This window comes from Engystomops pustulosus, chromosome 5, assembly GCF_040894005.1.
Source record: "Engystomops pustulosus chromosome 5, aEngPut4.maternal, whole genome shotgun sequence".
NCBI lineage: Eukaryota > Metazoa > Chordata > Amphibia > Anura > Leptodactylidae > Engystomops > Engystomops pustulosus.
The window spans coordinates 106,241,172-106,262,209 of record NC_092415.1 but is presented as its reverse complement, the minus strand read 5'-3'; the positions used below and the strand labels follow the sequence as shown (position 1 = coordinate 106,262,209).

The window sequence follows — 21,038 nt, the reverse complement described above, 5'->3', positions numbered from 1 at the left end:
TAATAATACCCCTCAGAGCCCTTCATAATTTAACTCCATAGCGCAATAAGACGTACCCTTACGTCTTGCTGCGCATGGGGGAATATGAAGAGGGCTCACGGGCTGAGCCCTCTTCATACTCACTGGGCATTTGCTTCATAATGAAGCAAACACCCGTCGCTAGCACCGATCGCGGGTGTTAACCCTTTGATTGCCGCCGGCAAAGCTGACATCTTCGCTCTGATCGTCACTCACCGTGACGTCACCGGGGAGCGGCGATTCATTGTCATGACAGCCTCGGATCACACAAAGATCCGAGGCTGTCATGATCGAGGCTATCTATTACAATGTGCGATCTGCACATTGTAATAGATGGTATGCAAAATCCCCATATACTGCCATACTGTAGTATGGCAGTGCATGGTAGGATCAATCAGACAACCTAGGGTTAAAGTACCCTAGGGAGTCTGAAAAATAGTAAAAAAAATAAATAAAAAAAAGTAAAAAAAAAAAAATTATATTAAAAAAACATAAAAATTCAAATCACCCCCCTTTCCCTAGAACTGATATAAATATAAATAAACAGTAAAAATCCTAAACACATTAGGTATCGCCGTGTCCGAAAATGCCCGGTCTATCAAAATATTATAACCGCTTTTCACTGCGTTTTACCCCATAGCGGAAAATAGCGCCCGAAGTCGCAAATTGCATTTTTTAGCCATTTTGAAAAATAGAAAAAATTCTATAAAAAGTGATCAAAAGGTCGCACAGTCCTACAAAGAAAAGCGTTGAAAACGTCATCAGAAGTTGCAAAAAATGACACCACCTACAGCCCTGTACACTAAAGTATGAAAAAGTTATCAGCGCAAGAACACTGTAAAATGAAGAATTGTTTTCTGTACAGGAGGTTTTAATTTTTGTAAATGTATGAAAACATTATAAAACCTATACAAATTTGGTATCCCTGTGATCGTATTGAACCAATGAATGAAGTAGACCTGTCATTTGGGGCACACAGTGAAAGCTGTAAAAACCAAGCCCACAAGAAATGGCGCAAATGTGTTTTTTCATCATTTTCACTGCATTTAGAATTTTTTTACCGCTTCTCAGTACACAGCATGGAATATTTAATACCATCACTACGAATGTGCAATTTGTTATGCAGAAAATAAGACATCACACAGCTCTGTACATGGAAAAATAAAAAAGTTATAGATTTTTGAAGGTTGGGAGTGAAAAATAAAAACGCAAAAACGAAAAAGGGCCTGGTCCTTAAGGGGTTAAATTTGATTTTTACAGGAAGAAGACCATAGATAACAAATATAAGAAAAATACCACTGTCACAGTGCCTGGATCTATGAGTAAGTGTCCCTGGTTTATCATGCTTGGTTTTGATGGTAGATTTTCTTTAACCCCTTATCACCGACACTAGTTTTCAGCTCAATGACCAGACTCGATTTTTCAAATCTGACATGTCTCACGATAATTGGTTATAACTTCGGAACGCTTTAACATATCCCGGTGATTTTGAGAATGTTTTCTCGTGACACATTGTACTTCATGTTAGTTATAAAATTTAAGTGATACGTTTTGCGATTTGTTCTGAAAAAAAGTGAAAATTTGGCAAAAGTTTGTAAAAATTCTTCATTTTCCTAGTTTGAAATGTTCTGGTTCCCAGACAGGAAGTAAAATTACCCAAAAAGCTTGATAAATTACATTTACGGAATGTCTGCTTTATGTTGGGATGATATTTTATGCGTCCTCTCACTTTTCTAGGATGTTATGAGGCGCAGAACTTTAGGTGCGATTTTTCTCATTTTCATGAAAATTGCCAAAACTCACATTTTGAGGGAAAACTCAGCTTCCAAGTGACTTTGTAAGGCCTAAGTAATAGTAAAACCCCATAAATTACCCCACTATAGAAACTTCACCCCTCAACGTATGTAAAACAACTTCTATTAAGTCCATTAACCCTTTAAGTGTTTCACATGGGTTAAAACAATATGGACCTGCGATTTAGAAACTATAGAATTTTTTTGGAACATACATTCATTTAGGCCAAACTGACATTTTCAGAATAAATTAAATGATGAAACGCACTGCAACGTTTGATGCCCAATTCCTCCCGAGTGTACTGATACCCCATATGTGGTGGTAAACTGCTGTATAGGCGCAGGGCCGAGTATAGAATGAATGGAGGCGCCATTCACAGCAGATTTGTATTGTCACATTGTACAACCAATATATTTTTTTTTTTTTTTGGTAATGCAAACATATGAGGGCTTAATTTTTACGGGACGAGATACAATGTATAGATAATTTATTTTGGGAGTCTAAAGCTTATTCATGAGATTTTATTAACTATTTCAAGGGGGACACAAACAAAATCATCAATTTTTATTTTGGATTTTTAGCATTTTTTTCCCCCCGTTCACCGTAATGTAAAAATAATATTTTATCTTTATTCTCTGGTTCACTACGATTGCGGTGATACCTCATTTATATAGTTTTTCTTATTTTTGCTCAATTTTCCTGAGCAAAACCAATATTGGAGAATATCGCATTGTTTTTACTATTGACAACTTTTTAGGGCCATAACTTCTGTATTTTTCTGTTGTCAGATCTGGTTGAGGGCTTATTTTTTGCGAAAAGAGTTGTTCTTTTCAGTCGTATCATAATAGGGAATGTAGCTTTTTTTGATCATTTTTTAGAACATTTTTTGTGATAGTGTTTGATGAAAAATTGTATATTACGGGAAGTTTTTCGTGGTTATTTTTTTCATCGTTCACCGAGCGGGTTCAATATTGATTTAGATTTATTGTACAGATTAATACGGATGCGGTGATACCAAATATGTACATTTTTTGTGTGTTTTTGTGTTTTATACAGGCAGTCCCCGGGTTACATACAAGATAGGGACTGTAGGTTTGTTCTTAAGTTGAATTTGTATGTAAGTCGAAACTGTATACTTTATAATTGTAGTTCCCGACAATTTTTTTTTTTTGCCCCAGTGACAATAGGAGTTTCAAATTTTTTTGCTGTAATAGGACCAAGAATTATCAATAAAGCTTCATTGCAGACAATTTTAAGCTGATTATTGCAATCTGGGACTATTTTAAAGCATCCAGAGAGCTTCACCAGAGGTCACAGTGGGCAGAGGGGTCCGTCTGTAACTATGGGTTGTCTGTAAGTCGGGTGTCCTTAAGTAGGGGACCGCCTGTATACTGTATTTGCATTATATGTGTAACTGGGGAGATTATGGGACTTTATTTTATTTATTTATTTAATTATTATTATAAAACAATTTAATCTTTTTTTTTTTTACTTTCACTTATTTTCAACCTTTTGGCTTGAATAAGCGATCATCCGATCGCTTATTCAAGCCTCTACACTGCAATACACTTGTATTGCAGTGTATAGTGTAAGTAACTGAGCATGCTGCGCATGCTCAGTTACTTACAGCCAGGTCCTGCCAGGAAGGCAGGACCCGGTGAGAAGAGGAGCCGACAGCCCCGGGTCACTCGTCGGAACCCGGGGCAGCGGCAGGAGGGATCGGATCCTCCGGTAAGCACACCGGGGGGGGTCCGATCCACGGGGGACACACTTGCACGCCGCGGTCATGCTTTTCCGTTTTTCCGATCCCGGGTGTTAGTGCCGGGTCTGGGCTGTGATATCACAGCCCGACAACGGCACTATAATAACCCGATGTCCCGAAATCTTCTTCTGATGCGGCGCCGTAGAAAGGCGTCGCATCAGAAGAAGTACCCTTAATGACCGACGTAGATTCCCGATAGGGCGGTCATTAAGGGGTTAATTAGCAAATGAAGATATCAAGTGCCACTCTGACACCTGGCCACTATACAGCATGTTTAATTGCTTCTGGAAGACGGACTGTGTACTAGGTACAGTCACTGGCTACTTCTGGGTTTACCAATCAGGGAAAACTACTGACTGACTAGATTATAACTGGGAAATGTGCAAATACATTTTCCGGGATGGCATAAGGAAAACATTGGCCCACATTTATCAAACTGGCTGCAAACTGCTTGCAAATGTATTTATGAAGCGTTTGCGCACAAAACTGTGCACCTAAAAGTGTATTGTGGCGCGGATACACACCAGCCACCACATTTCGGTTGGATGTCCTAACAATAGTGGCACATTGAGAGCGTCTTTTTAAATAAGTACTGTTCATAAATATACCAGCTCACTGTCAAAGTCCTTAACCCCTTATCACCGACACTAGTTTTCAGCTCAATGACAGACTCGATTTTTCAAATCTGACATGTCTCACGATAATTGGTTATAACTTTGGAACGCTTTAACATATCCGGGTGATTTTGAGAATGTTTTCTCGTGATACATTGTACTTCATGTTAGTTATAAAATTTAAGTGATAAGTTTTGCGATTCGTTCTGAAAAAAAGGGAAAATTTGGGAAAAGTTTGTAAAAATTTTTCATTTTCCAAGTTTGAAATGTTCTGCTTTCGAGACAGGAAGTAAAACTACCCAAAAAGCTTGATAATTAACATTTACGGAATGATTGGCTTAATGTTGGGATGATATTTTATGCATCCTCTCATTTTTCTAGGATGTTATGAGGCGTAGAACTTTAGGTGCGATTTTTCTCATTTTCATGAAAATTGCCAAAACTCACATTTTGAGGGAAAACTCAGCTTCCAAGTGACTTTGAAAGGCCTAAATAATAGTAACACCCCATAAATGACCCCACTATAGAAATTTCACCCCTCAACGTATGTAAAACAACTTCTATTAAGTCTCTTAACCCTTTAAGTGTTTCACATGGGTTAAAAAAATATGGACCTGCAATTTAGAAACTATGGAATTTTTTGGGAAAATACATTCATTTAGGCCAAACTGACAGTTTCAGAATAAATGAAATGATGAAACGCACTGCAACGTTTGATGCCCAATTCCTCCCGAGTTTACTGATACCCCATATGTGGTGGTAAACTGCTGTACGGGCGCACGGACGAGTATAGAATGAATGGAGGCGCCATTCACAGCAGATTTGTATTGTCACATTGTACGAGCTATACATTTTTTTTTTTTGGTATTGCAAACATATGAGGGCTTATTTTTTACGGGATGAGATACAATGTATAGATAATTCATTTTGGGGGTCTATAACTTATTCATGAGATTTTATTAACTATTTCAAGGGGGGCACAAACAAAATCATCAATTTTTATTTTGGAATTTTAGCATTTTTTTCCCCCGCTCACCGTAACATAAAAATAATATTTTATTTTTATTCTCTGGTTCACTCCGATTGCGGTGATACCTCATTTATATAGTTTTTCTTATCTTTGCTCAATTTTCCTGAGCAAAACCAATATTGGAGAATATCGCACTTTTTTTTCCTATTGCCAACTTTTTAGGGCCATAACTTCTGTATTTTTCTGTTGTCAGACTTGGTTGAGGGCTTATTTTTTATGAAAAGAGTTGTTCTTTTCAGTTGTATCATATTAGGGAACGTAGCTTTTTTTCAATCACTTTTTAGAACACTTTTTGTGATGGTGTATGATGAAACATTGTATATTACAGGAAGTTTTTCGTAGTTTTTTTTTCTGTCGTTCACCGAGCGGGTTCAATATTGATTTAGATTTATTGTACAGATTAATACGTACAAATATGTACATTTTTCGTGTGTTTTTGTGTTTTATATACTGTATTTGCATTATATGTGTAACTGGGGAGATTATGGGACTTTATTTTATTTATTTATTTATTTAATTATTATTATAAAATGATTTGATCTTTTTTTTTACTTTCACATATTTTCCACCTTTTGGCTTGAACAAGCGATCATCCGATCACTTATTCAAGCCTCTACACTGCAATACACTTGTATTGCAGTGTATAGTGTAAGTAATTGAGCATTTTGCGCATGCTCAGTTACATACAGCCGGGTCCTGCCAGGAAGGCAGAACCCGGCAAGAAGAGGAGCCGGAAGCCTCGGGTCACTCGCTGGACCCGGAGGCAGCCGCAGGAGGGATCGGATCCTCCGGTAAGCTCACCGGGGGGGTCTGATCCACGTGGGACACACTTGCACGCCGCGGTCATACTTGACCGTGGCGTGTAAGGGGTTAAACACCCGGGATCTGAGTTTTTCCAATCCCGGGTGTTAGTGCCGGGTCTGGGCTGTTATATCACAGACCGACACCAGCACTATACTGACCCGATGTCCCGAAATCTTCTTCTGATGCGGCGCCGTAGAAAGGCGTCGCGTCAGAAGAAGTACCCTTAATGACTAACGTAGATTCCCGATAGGGCGGTCATTAAGGGGTTAATCCTAACATACTAACAAAATTCTCTGATTCAGGCTTGTTGAGATGGCTATCAATGACCCCTTCCGCAGGCCAAACCCTCTCCATAGCCGGTAAGTCTTTGCTGCATATTGCACTAAAGGCTACAGGCTTCACGGGAATCGCATGGGGGCCGCCATCTTGCCGCGGTTCGTCGCTTCCCGTGACGTCATCGGGGAGCGCCAATCTGTCACCATGACAGCCTCGGGTCTTGCAAAGACCCCAGGCTGTCTCATTTTAACCCATTCAATGGGTAATGAATGGGGAGGAAAATACCCATATACTACCATACTGTATTATAGCAGTATATGATAGGATGGATCAGACAACCTAGGGTAAAACTAACCTAGGTAGTTTGAAAAATAGTAAAAGTAAAAATAAAAAAAAGTTTTGAAAAAGTTATAATAATAACAAAGTCAAAAATGGCACTTTTTTTGCCATTTTGAAAAATAAATCTATAAAAAGTGATCCAAAGGTTCAGAAAAAATAGCAAAAATTATAGCAATGAAAACACCATCAAAAGTCACAAAAAATTCCCACAGCTACGTACACCAAAGTATGAAAAAGTTATTGACGCCAGAAGATGGCAAAATCCCCCAAAAAATATTTTCGTACAGGTTTTAATTTTTGTAAATGTATGAAAACATAATAAAACCTATACAAATTTGGTATCCCTGTGACCCAAAGAATAAAGTAGACATGTCGTTTGTGGTGCACAGTGAAAGCTGTAAAATCCAAGCCCACAAGAAAAAAAATCACTAATGCGTTTTTTCATCACTTTCACTGCATTTGTAATTTTTTTCCTGCCTCCCAGTACACAGCATGGAATATTAAATACCATCACTATGAAGTACAATTTGTTTCGCAGAAAATAAGCTGTCACAGAGCTCTTTATGTGGAAAAATAAAAAAGTTATAGATTTTTGAAGGTGGTGAATGAAAAATGGAAGTGAAAAAACTAAAAAGGGCCAGGTCGTTAAGGGGTTAAAGACCAGATGGTGACTGTCCCACAGTACAAAGCTCCCAGGAACTTCAACTTTCATTTATTTCCATTCCATATCACTGGAAGTTCAAATGAAAATGTTTGAATTCCGCATTTAATGATATTTTGATAATCCCCATTACCAGAATTTTAAACGCAGTGAGGGTGTGTCTGGTTTCTTAATTTCCACTTAAATCCTCTATGAAAATAACTGGGTCTGAACACCCAGAGTGACTTTAACTGCCGCAAGAGAAAGGGTTTGTCGTTTTCCTATTGCTTCTTCTATCACAGGAGGAACAACTGGGTCTGAAGACCCCAGAGCGCCTTTAACCACCGTGAGAGGAAGGGTGTTTTCCCATTGCTTCTTTTACAACAGCGAGAATAACTGGTTCTGAACACCCAGATCACCTTAACCAATGTGACATAATTTTTATTTCATTAATTTTTTTTAATGGTTTTCTATTCTGTACCTAAGACCATGACAATAAACCTGATACCGGTTCAGATATCCATACTGGTACCCAAACAGAAACCAGAACATGAACGCTCAACAAGAACACCATCGATCCGTGCCAACTCCGTTTGCAGTTGTCAACTCTTTAAATGCTACTGATGCATGCACTTCACCATTTTCACTAGAATCATTGCCTTCCAATGACGTCACATTGAGCAAAAATCATGGGGAAAGTGGCAGAGCACACATTCCGCCAGTGTTAACACCCGCAATGAGTGCTGGCACCAATCCTAGTGGGGGTGACCTGAGTTTTGCAGCTTCATTTCCCATCCTCTTTGTCTTCTATTTACTATGTTAACTTAGACTAATTTGTACGACATACTATATCTAAATATTCATTAAGATTAAAAACATGCCACCCTTTCAGCAAATTCAGAAAAATATGCTCATTTAAAATAAGGTTTTCATGGTAACAGCTGTTCATTGTCAGTAGTTGTATTTGTTGGGTCTAACATATAATTCCTTACCTAGCATAGTTTTGCTATAAAATGAATTGACTAATTTTTCCATAAATTAATTGGAGTGAATTTATCAAGGCTTGTACACCAGTTTTCTGATGCTTTTTTTTTCCCTTTATGCCACCTATAGGACGGTGGGCAGGTAGTTGGCCAGGGACACCATGATCTGATGCATTTGCATCTGCATTTGATATAGCGCAAGCATGTGTTCTATGCCAAACAGGACCTTGCATAGAATTCATCCATGTGCCCAATAATAAAAAGGGCCAAAGCCTTCCTGGTGCATTGTACACCAGGGGGAGGATGTCATGACTGGTATAGTGGTGATTCACTTCCCCCATTGTGATATTTTACTTTTGTTACAGTTTAATTCAGAGTAAATAAAATGTATTTTGTGAACACTCTAGTTTTTAGTTAAAAGCTTACCCGTCCTGATATAGTTTTGATATTTTTTGTGCTAAGAGGTTCAAAATCCACTCCAACATATCCTTCCATTGCTGTAAGTAGATTTTTACTGGAACAGGTGGATGAATTGGCCTGCTGCCACCATAGTGCTTGATACCACCCAGGGATTATCCATTGATATTTACTACCATACATATCTTCATTATAAGCCTACAAATTATGGAGAAAAACACAACATTTGTTAAAACAAATCATTGTAATTTGCTTATTTTCACTTGAAGTACAATACAGACAGTGCTCGACATAAAGGCGACCCCTAGTTACAGACGGACTTCTCTGCCCACTGTGACCCCTGAATGCTTTACTTTAGTTCCATGCCACAACGATCAGCTGTAAGGTGTCTGTAATGAAGTTTTGTTGATAACCCTTGTTCCCATGACAGTACAAAATATTGAAAATCCAATTGTCACAGGGTCAAAAGATATTTTGTCTGCAGCTACAATTATGGAATATACAATTTCTGACTTACATACAAATTCAACTTGAGAACAAACCTAAAGAACCTATCTAGTACGTAACCCGGGGACTGCCAGTATTATTGTCATCATTTTTCATTAGCCTATTTTTTGCTTGTAGCAAGGCCATTGTCTTTTAATTTCATGTTAGCAGAAGGTGGTGTGATTTATGGAAACTATTATTCTATTTAAGTGATGCCACTAAATGTATAATTTAGTACACACCTGCCTTGTACAGATTGGGCCTTCATCATCTCTTTACAGTCTAAAGAGGACCTGTCACCCCCCAAAAAGACCCCCACCAAATAAGCCTGCCATAATCCTCCCCCCAGCAGCTTTCTATTTATGCCATTTATTAAAAAATTTATGTTGTGAAAGTGTGTTTGAAACAATCCAACCTCTTACCAAATAAGAGGTCAGATCCTTGTATTTTGTGAGCTGCAGTCGACCTTATCCATGAGGGGGCTGACCGACACACCCCCTCCACGCCCCTGTCAGCTTTATGCAATACGGCGATCCCTGTGAGCAGAAGCATTTAGCGGCCGGGGGCGGCAGGAGCTCTCGCAGAGGGATGAAGCTGGCAGAGGGGCTGTACGTGGCAGTGAAGCGCCGCCCGCTGTGCATCACTACCGGCTTCAAGTGTGTCCAGAGAGGAGACTTTGTCTTCTTTGATGGGAGGGACACGGAGAGGTAACATGCGGTTACGGATCATGTAGAATGCGGCGGAAAGTGGCTGCGGCTGCGCCGTGCTTACTCAGAGCACTGGCCGAATACATATAACATTCAGCCGGAGCTGACAGGGGCGTGGGGGGGGGGTCGGCCGGCCCCCTCATGCATAAGGCCGACTGTAACTCACAAGATACCAGGATCCGACCTCTTATTTGGCAAGAGGTCGGATCGATTAAAACACACTTTCACAACATAAATTTTTTAATAAATGGCATAAATAGAAAGCTGCTGGGGGGAGGATTATGGCGGGTACATTTGATGGGGGTCTTTTTGGGGGATGACAGGTCCTCTTTAAAGGAAAGCTAGCATCAAAATTAAGCATGATTAACCAGTGTAATTTAGTCATAGATCCAGGCACTTTGGCTGTGGTAATCTTATATTTGTTAACTTTTAATATTATGCTAATTAGTCTGAAGGGTTTACATTCAGTTACCCCCCCCCCTACCATTATGTGCTAAAACTCACTGCTGCCGTGAGAGAGGCAGAGAGATGTGCTCCTGCACAGTATAACTGCTTGTGAAGCCAGAGAACAGATCCCCCCCAGAGCCTGTCTGGGTACATTACCATCATTTTAGAAGTTCCACCCGTGGGCCCCAACACCTGTGCTGACAGTGAGCCATGGCAAAGGCCTCTGTGTTCCTGCCTTCAATAGTAATTGGCAGCTTGAGTACTATCCCTGTGCCAAAGCAAACAAAGCATCTACGTCTTTAAGACACAAATGCATTATCAGTGAGTGCAACGCGGACGGGAGACTTCCTGGCGCATGTCACACTCTGACCTTGGATGCATGGCTGCGTGATAACATCATCACGCGGCAGCGCATCCTGTTCCCACCCGTCCAGCTGCAGCATGAAGAAGACGAGACAGAGAACGGTGGAGCCAACTGAGGTGAATAAATATTTCTATTGTTTTTAAAAGGCACGATTTGATGACAGAGAAAGAGTGGGACATCTTGATTATAAAAGCTTTATAAATTAATTGTTCTGCTGAGAAATGTAATTAATTTGAGGGAGCTTAATTGTACTATAATGATTTGGGGCCTATATGTAATGCAACTATCAAGGGGCTATATGTAATGTAACAATTACGGGGCTTATATGTAATGATACGATTGTGGGGGGGCCTACATGTAATGTAACAATTGGGGGGCCTATAGGTAATGTAATGATTGGGGGGGGGGCTATATGTAATGCAACCATTGGGGGGGTGTATGTAATGTACCGATTAGGGGGCTATATGTAATTTAAAATTTATGGGGGCTATATGTAATGCAACGATTATGGGGGCTATATGTAATGTAACAATTGGGAGGCCTATATGAAATGTTATGATTAAGGGGGCCTATATGTAATGCAACGATTAGGGGGTGCCTATATGTATTGTAACAATTAGGGGGCCTATGTGTATTGTAACAATTTGGGGGTCTATATGTAATGTAACAATTAGGGGGTCTATATGTAATGTAACGGTTGGGGGGGGTTTATATGTAATGTAACGAATAGGGGGGCCTATATTTAATGTAACAATTAGGGAGGTCTTTATGTATTGTAATGACTGGGGGGCCTATATGTAATGTGGGGGCTATATGTAATGTAACTATTGAGCGGGCTATATGTAATGTAACGATTATGGGGGCTATATGTAATGTAACAATTGTTGGGGTTTATATGTAATGTAACGAATAGGGGGGCCTATATTTAATGTAACAATTGGGGGGTCTATATGTATTGTAATGATTAGAGAGGTCTATATGTATTGTAACAATTGGGGGGTCTATAAGAAATGTAATGATTGTGGGGCCTATATGCAATGGGGGGACTATATGTAATGTAACAATTGGGGGGCTATATGTAATGTTACGATTATGGGGGCTATATGTAATGTAACGATTGTGGGGGTTTGTATGTAATGTAATGAATAGGGGGGCCTATATTTAATGTAACAATTGGGGGGGTCTATATGTAATGTAACGATTAGGGGGGGCTATATGTATTGTAACAATTGGGTGGGGGTCTATATGTAATGTGATGATTAGGGGGGACTATACACTCACCGGCCACTTTATTAGGTACACCGTGCTAGTAACGGGTTGGACCGCCTTTTGCCTTCAGAACTGCCTCAATTGTTCGTGGCATAGATTCAACAAGGTGCTGGAAGCATTCCTCAGAGATTTTGGTCCATATTGACATGATGGCATCACACAGTTGCCACAGATTTGTCGGGTTCACATCCATGGTGCGAATCTCCCTTTCCACCACATCCCAAAGATGCTCTATTGGATTGAGATCTGGTGACTGTGGAGGCCATTTGAGTACAGTGAACTCATTGTCATGTTCAAGAAACCAGTCTGAGATGACTCCAGCTTTATGACATGGGGCATTATCCTGCTGGAAGTAGCCATCAGATGTTGGGTACATTGTGGTCATAAAGGGATGGACATGGTAAGCAACAATACTCAGGTAGGCTGTGGTATTGCAACGATGCTCAATTGGTACCAAGGGGCCCAAAGAGTGACAAGAAAATATTCCCCACACCATGACACCACCACCACTAGCCTGAACCATTGATACAAGGCAGAATGGATCCATGCTTTCATGTTGTTGACGCCAGATTCTGACCCTACCATCCGAATGTCGCAGCAGAAATCGAGACTCATCAGACCAGGCAACGTTTTTCCAATCTTCTACTGTCCAATTTCGATGAGCTTGTGCAAACTGTTGCCTTTCTATCAGCTCGAACCAGTCTGCCCATTCTCCTCTGACCTCTGGCATCAACAAGGCATTTCCGCCCACCGTACTGCCGCTCACTGGATGTTTTTTCTTTTTCGGACCATTCTCTGTAAACCCTAGAGATGGTTGTGCGTGAAAATCCCAGTAGATCAGCAGTTTCTGAAATACTTACACCAGCCCTTCTGGCACCAACAACCATGCCACATTCAAAGGCACTCAAATCACCTTTCTTCTCCATACTGATGGTCAGTTTGAACTGCAGGAGATTGTCTTGACCATGTCTACATGCCTAAATGCACTGAGTTGCCGCCATGTGATTGGCTGATTAGAAATTAAGTGTTAACGAGCAGTTGGACAGGTGTACCTAAGTGTATATAATGTAACAATTGGAGGGCCTATATGTAATGTAACGATTAGGAGGGCCTACATGTTATGTAACGATTATGGGGCCTATATGTAATGTAACGATTATGGGGGGTATATGTAATGTAACATTTAGGGCACTTTATAAAAATAATCTTAATTTATATTGCGCCATCATATTCCATAGTGCTTTACAAATCATAGGGGACATATACAAATATTACAAACCAACGGAACAATAAGAGTGAGGGCCCTGCTCACAAGAGTTTACAGTCGCTGGAGCACCCATGACACACACCTTGTGAAATGGCTTTTAAAAGGGTGTCCTAAGTTTGATTGCTATCTGTGCAATATCTATAAAAAAAGAGCCTTATATGGAACATAAATTATTAGAAGAGGCGTCATATAGATAAACTAATTAATTTACTTATATTATGTAATTATTGGGAGGATACCATTTATAAAAAAAAAAACTTATGTGCCAGATGAGTACCATCTAAGACAAATCAAGTTGAATAGATAAGTCTAAAGATAAATGACCATCTATAACTTCTGGTGTATGACTTTATAGAAAGGTTTATGAGAAATTGATAGGAAAGTATATTGAAGAATTTTGTATCTCTACAAACAATAACATTTATTTGCTGAAACTGGAACACCCCTTTAAAATTTATATTTGTATTTCCCATGAAAAAACTAGGAAACTTGTTTTTCATAAATCTGTGTTGTAACATTTGTTAGTAATTCCTATGGATTTATCAAACCCTGTTCTCCAAAATTGTGTCTTTTTGAAATTGGACACAGAACTAGTTTTTACAAAATTAGTTTTTCATGATCCGACATATAAAAGACATGTTTCACAGATTTTTTTTCTTATTCAAAAAATGTATTTATTTTCTGTAGAGTTTCTTTTACTCTAGATAGGGGAGAATTTATCAGATGCATCTGAGAGCAGAACTCTGGGGAAATGAAAGTTGAGCTTTGATTGGTTTCCATGGGCAACTATAACAATTCTCCTCTCACACTTCTGATAAATCTCCTCTTATATAGATATACGGGCAGTCCCCGGGTTACGTACAAGATAGTTTCTGTAGGTTTGTTCTTAAGTTGCATTTGTATGTAAGCTGGAACTGTATATTTTACAATTGTGACCCCAGACAAATTTATTTTGGTGTCTGTGACAATTTGATTTTAAAAATGTTGGGTTGTCATAAGAATCAGGATTAACAATAAACCTTAATTGCAGACACCTGTGATAACTGTTACAGCTGTTTATTGTAGCCCAAGGCTAAAGTGCAGTAAATTACCAGAGGTCCTTTTGTATTTAGGGGTCGGGTGTTCTTAAGCAGGGGACTGCCTATATGCTCTTATTTGCTCTTGGAGCAGCCATTTGTTGGCAGCCTTCTTGTGGCAGAGGGAAGCAAAAGACTGTAAGAGTGCAGTGCAGGGATGGGAAGTAGATAAGCTATAATGTCATCTAATGTTAGAAGTGTTTATAATAATGTCATCTAGTGTTAGCAGTGTACATAATAATGTCATCTAATTTTAGCAGTGTATATAATAATGGGTCAGTGGTGTAATCTATAGAAGTTCTATCTTCTGTTGTTATCCTGCTGTACAGTAGACCCACAAAGATTTGGCAAATGTCAGTTTATTATTAGCCTTAGTAGCCAGAGTTGATATCACAGGATTTAGTACTTTTTAAAACATATTAACAGTGACATAGGATATGAACAGAGATACAAAATACATTTAATACAAAATTACTTATTTAAAAATGTATGTAAAAATAATTTTAATTTCTGAAATGGCATCCCTGTCATTAATTAGGGCAAAGAGTTTCCAAATAACAACAAATTCTACTCACACAACAGAATACTTTTGCTGCCATATGTTCATCAAACTGTCCAATGATTATCCGAACGTCATTTCCCTGTGCAAATGCAATAAAAAAAATAAAGTTTTATAACATAAAGTTAATATGTTCACAGCAAAATATCATTCCATTGCAATTATATTTTATTGTACACTTCCTAGAAAATACTACAGAAAATCTGCAAGATATAAGTTAAGACAAAATCATGTTGCTTGCATTCACTTTTTAAAAAAATGCTGCACTCCAAATGACACTTTCTCTTTATTCTTTGGGTTGGTACAATCACATGGATACCAATTTATATAGGTTTTATTAGGTTTTAATAGATTTTAAAACATGTAAATCTTTTGTACATAAAAATATTTGCCATATTGCAAAATTCTGAGGCCAATATCTTTTTCACACTTTGCTATACGGACCTCTCTAAGTGGTAATTTTTTGCAATATGTGCTGGGAATTTGGGACCTATATGATTGCTTGATCATTTTTTATTCAAATATTCCTAGATGGAAAAATGGGGAAAATGTGGGCGCTATTTTCCATTATGGTGTTCAGGGCTGGAAATAATGTTGGGAGGTATGCCTACATATATACTGTATACACACAGTGACATCAAGCACATCCTACATATATACTGTAGACACACCCTGACACCATGCACATACTACATATACACTGTAGACACAAATATAGATTAAAAAACAGTACAATATATACAAATATACTCACCTATGTCCAGGAACAGATGTCTTACCTCTCAGCACCCAGGGCAGCCATGTGCATGCACTACAGAGGATGCAGTGTAGTAGAGGATGGAAACACATGCAGGAACTCACAGCTCTCCCTACCATGTGCTTTTCTAGCTCCTTGATGTCCCCCCCCCCTCCTCCGACAGCTCCCGGGGCTGAACTTATGTTGAAGATAGGAGAGATAAGGGTCATATCGGGATCAGACCTTCATGTCCCCCCTTGCAGTCTGCCGAATGACCTGCTCCTTTCATTTCCAGCTGTTGTATCAAACTAAAGTTACTTTGCAGCAGCTGCAAAAGGTGCCGCCCTGCTCCTGTACGGACCTCTCATTTAGCAGCCTGGACGTACCACGATAAGCACGTCCTGGCTGCCTTGAGCACAAAAATAAGATGCCGTCGGAGGCTCAGTGGTGCCCCCCTGACCAAAACACATAGTGGGTGATTTGGGTGGCCATGCGTTCGCCCAAATCACCCACACCCCCCTTTTATGATCCAGCCCTGTTTATGTTTATTCAAAAGTAAAGATCCCGGCACTCGTATTTCTGTATAACACAGTGACAGTGGAACACGTTTCGGCTTATTTCCTAAGCCTTTTTCAAGCACAAACCAACACAAACAAATTGAACCAAATTTATGACAATTCAGTAATCCTGCCCACTGACGTCACATCCTACTGGTACGTTGCTTCCCTTGGTGTGACGTAGTGCAATCAGGTGTTATCCTCATTCTGATTCCGTTTCTAAGGAGAAAGGTAAAGTAAAATTAAAATCAAAGTAATAACATATATCAATGCAACTATTACAAATGACCATAACACAATTAGAGGATATACTATGAGGTACCAAGGAGAGGGGGCAATATTAAAACCTTGCTCCGCCGTCAGGAAGCCTATTGGATCCACACTCTCGGTACATTGGAACCGAGAGAGTTAAATTGGGATTACGATCTCAACAGCATTTCATAGTATATCATCTCATTGGGGCAAATTTACTTACCCGGTCCATTCGCGTTCCAGCGGCGGCTTCTCCGCTCTGGATTCGGGTCCGGCCGGGATTTAATAAGGTAGTTCTTCCGCCGTCCACCAGGTGGCGCTGCTGCGCTGAAAGTAAACTCATCGCGCCGGAATGCACCGAGCTGGACCAGGTGAAGGTAAGCGGTCCTTATGCGACACATTTTCGGTTTTTAAATGCGGCGGTTTTTCCGAATACGTCGGGTTTTCGTTCGGCCACGCCCCCCGATTTCCGTCGCGCGCATGCCAGCGCCGATGCGCCACAATCCGATCGCGTGCGCCAAAATCCCGGGGCAATTTAAGTACAAGCGGCGCAAAACGGAAATATTCGGGTAACACGTCGGGAAAACGCGAATCGGGCCCTTAATAAATGACCCCCATTGTGTTATGGTCATTTGTAATAGCTGCATTGATATATGTTATTACTTTGATTTTAATTTTACTTTACCTTTCTCCTTAGAAACGGAATCAGAATGAGGATAACACTAGATTGCACTACGTCACACCATGGGAGGCAACGTACCGGTAGGATGTGACGTCAGTGGGCAGGATTACTGAATTGTCATAAATTTGTTTCAACTTGTTTGTGTTGGTTTGTGGTTGAAAAAGGCTTAGGATATAAGCCGAAAAGCGTTTCACTGTCACTGTGTTATGCTCTCTTATACACAATAAATCTACACGCTGATGCAGAAATACGAGTGCCGGGATCTTTACTTTTGAATTGTGTACTGGCCTGGTCCGGACCTGGAGCACCGTGGCAGCAGAGTGCCGTCTATCTGGACTTCTGTTTATGTTTATTGTCTCGACTAAGTCATTAATATAACCATGCAAAAACAAGACAGAAAAAATTAAAAAGCTTTGAAGATGAAGCAAGGTTCTACCATTAAAATACATTTGTTGTGAAAGGAATAAATATTTGAAAGTATTTTATAATAGAGGACCTCTGTCCTCAGCTGGCATCAATCTCTGCTCTCAGGGAGCCCTTTTTCCATGATGATATTTCCTTCTAAATAAAATATTTGTACATGTATTACATGCACGTGCCAACAACTACAAAACTACAGGCAGTCCTCGGGTTACGTACGAGGATTGTTCTTAAGTTGAATTTGTTTGTAAGTCGGAACTGTATATTTTATAATTGTAACTCCAGACAAATGTTTTTTGGTCTCTGTGACAATTGGATTTTAAAAATGTTGTATTGTCATAAGAACCAGGATTAACAATACAACTTAATTTCACAACATTAATAACTATTAGAGCTGTTCATTGTAGCCCAGGGCTTAAGTGCTGTAAATTACCAACATCCAGTGGTCCATTTGTAACTAGGGTCGTCTGTAAATCGTGTGTTCTTAAGTAGGGGACCGCCTGTGCAGCCCTAAAATGATAACAATGCCTTGCAAACCACCCGGCATTGCAGTTATTTTATGCTTTACACCACCTCCATGCCAAATGGGCATGGAGGGGTGTGCAAGGAGCATTGGATGATGCAGAATTGTACACTGACCGCCAAACCTGACCGCCAAATACACCAGGAGGCCTGAGCCTGTATCCAACAGTGCCCGAGGAGTGGCATTTCATCATACACCGATGAACAAAGCACTGGCATATGATAAATCTTTCCCATTGAATCCTTCAGACATGTGGTAAAATAAGCTATCCTAAAAGTATTCAGACATTGGTGTTCAGAAAAGGAGGGCTATTTAGTCTTGGAAAAATCCTAAGGAAGTAGATAAATAGGTACAATTGAATACATATGACTACATAAAATTAGCGCAGGGACAACTTACAGACATGCTACTTGCAAGTGAAGGCTGACCCTACAAAGGAATATACCTCAGAGCTGAAAAAGATATTTTGTGTACCTAAGTGCCTCCGTGTGCCCCCAGAGCAAGCCTGCAAGAAAACTTACCTTCCGTGGCTCCAGCAACGGTATCCACAGTCCCAGTGCTCCCTTGTGCGCGTCCCTGACTCCTAGGTCGCGTGTGCACCTGCTCTGTAAAATTTAAAGGGCCAGCATACCGATAACTGGTGCTGGTCAGCCGCCTGCCATGATAACTCCAGCCCCTTCCTGTATCCCCTGCCAACTCTTTGTGCTCTTTCACTGAGAGAAAGATGTATTCCTGTCCCCGACAATGCTTCTGCCTCACAACTTTGTACTACGCCTTGACCGCCACCGCGGACAAAGTCATGCCTGTGGAGCGACCTGGTGGTAACACTCCACAGCAAGTCCAACCCGCTTTACGGCGGGCTCTGGTCCAAACCAGGTACCACTTAGCCTCCGCTCCCAGGTGTCAGCTTACGTCATTGTCCACGGTGGTCCAGGGGGTCTACTACCCTGGTGCCTGATACTCACCTTCACACATTGATGGTTGTGTCTCTAAAGTCTACAATTGTTAGGCTGGGTTCACACCTTGCTTTTCTATACACTCAGCGTATACATATATCCATATATCCGCAGAAGCCAATTGTCAGCTGCTGCTGTTGTGCAGTCCCCCCCCCCCCCCTTCCCAAGAAAAGGTATCAACTACTGATTACTCTTCATTTGTAACTTCATTTGTGACAAAAACCCTTTAAGAGGGCACCAGGTAAATCACAGTAATTATTACAGTGCATAATAAAAACCAAAGAAACGGCATTTAAATAAACCCTGCATTTTCTCCAATTAGTTGTACAGTGTTTTCTTTATTTAATATAATTATTTAAACAGTATTCACAAGACAGTAAAAAAATCTAATGCATGGCCAGCTTATGTGATATACATGGCTACGTTCTTTGTTCCATTTTAGAATGAGCTAAATCACATATAAACTTTCGGGGGCCAAATGTTTGATCAGGGGAATGGATTTTGAAAAATAACTCAGCGGGCAAATTTGGGTATTTCATGCTAGATTTTTCAACTGATGGCATAAACTAGGACATGTGTATTAGGAGAAACTAAAATTATCTGTTGAACAGTTATCTCCTACATTTCAGTTAGTTAATTCAAAAGAGCGCTGTTGACATCAGTATGCTATTTTTTGTGAATAGCATACAGACCCATTGATTTCAATAGGTCTGTTCACATGTAATTTTTTTTTACAGATGTGCAGATCATGAGAAAAATGCCTGCCTTGATATATTAAAGCCCATTTACAAAAACTGATCCTCTACTATATATTTATACTGTACATATATACACACACACATACGCAGAGTATATGTAGTTAATGGTGAAAAAAGTCTAGGTCTGTTCTATTTTTCATTCTGTGGCATTTGGAAATCGTGCACTATGGCGACTGACAATGCAGACCTTAGGTGATCTATTTTGCCATCTATTATTAGGTCCACTCATGCTGTGCTCTCTTTCCAATGAATTTAGCTTGAAGTAAACCAAAGTAAATCTATCCATGTACAGTTGTATGCCTTCTTCAAATGTGTGTAATTAGATCTCTCCTGCTTTCATTTATACAGTCACATTTATTTTCTATCAGATATAATTGGACTTATGTTTACAAGTAAACTGCAGTTAGCTTTGTCTACAAAACTAACCAGGTACCCATGTTTTCTACACCTGTGTTTAGTAATTTGACCATTCATTCTGGCCAGAGTCCATATCTTCTACTGCATTTCAGTACCAAATCGCAGTAGTCAGCTGTAGGATTATAATAAAACGCCATCATTCTTAGTTAGATAAGAATCGAACCTTGTTCCATACATTGTTACATTAGCTGCACCCTATCCAAACATCATACACACCACAAATGTATAGAAAGAGTGGTTGTTTTTGGCACAAGTTAGACCAGAATTGTAGGGAATTTTTATAAGTAAATCTTCTCAACTGTCTTCAGCTAAATCATTGTGGCCATAAGCAAAAGTATTGTTTTAATATATATTTTAGATGACCAAGGTCCTACAGAAAATACTGAAACATCAGGTCTCCCTGTGGTTTTAATAATAGAGATCAGAAAATCTTTATTTAAGTTTAGTTGAGAGTTTCATGCCTTTTCTGAAAAGTGGGTGGCGTAGACTTCATTTAAGCACACAAGCGCTAGAATTATTAAGAGGCTGGAACTTCTTAGTAAATTCAGTATACTGTGCAGCAGCGAAAAAATGATATGCCGGAATTAATATTATTAAATTTCCTCCCACTGTTTCTTATCATTCTACCAACTAATTTCCCTTCTTGTTCTCTTGCCTATGGTACCTTTACTGGGTATCAAGAGAGTGCTTCTTTGTACACATCAGACTCTTTTCTCTACGTTATGCTTACTCCTGACTGGCCCATATATTTTTTGTTTTCTTGCACTTAAGAAACCAGTCTAGTAAATTTATGTTAGCATTCCAAATGTTGCGTCACTAGTGCTAACTGTATCTTCAAAATCTTCCCTTCATCATATCCTCATTTCTATAGAATCAGACAAGCAT

General features: G+C 39.7%; 1 protein-coding gene across 3 annotated transcripts in view; it reads right to left on the bottom strand.

Moving 5' to 3' along the window:
- The window catches only part of GABBR2 (gamma-aminobutyric acid type B receptor subunit 2), a 553,394-nt gene that overhangs the window by 275,667 nt on the left and 256,689 nt on the right, over positions 1–21,038 (bottom strand). For all 3 annotated transcript variants that reach the window (XM_072152801.1, XM_072152802.1, XM_072152803.1), the window contains 2 exons: positions 14,869–14,934; positions 8,687–8,875 (listed from right to left, as the gene is read on the bottom strand). In XM_072152801.1, the coding sequence (XP_072008902.1) occupies positions 8,687–8,875; positions 14,869–14,934 (255 nt within the window). The remainder of the gene's footprint in view (positions 1–8,686; positions 8,876–14,868; positions 14,935–21,038) is intronic.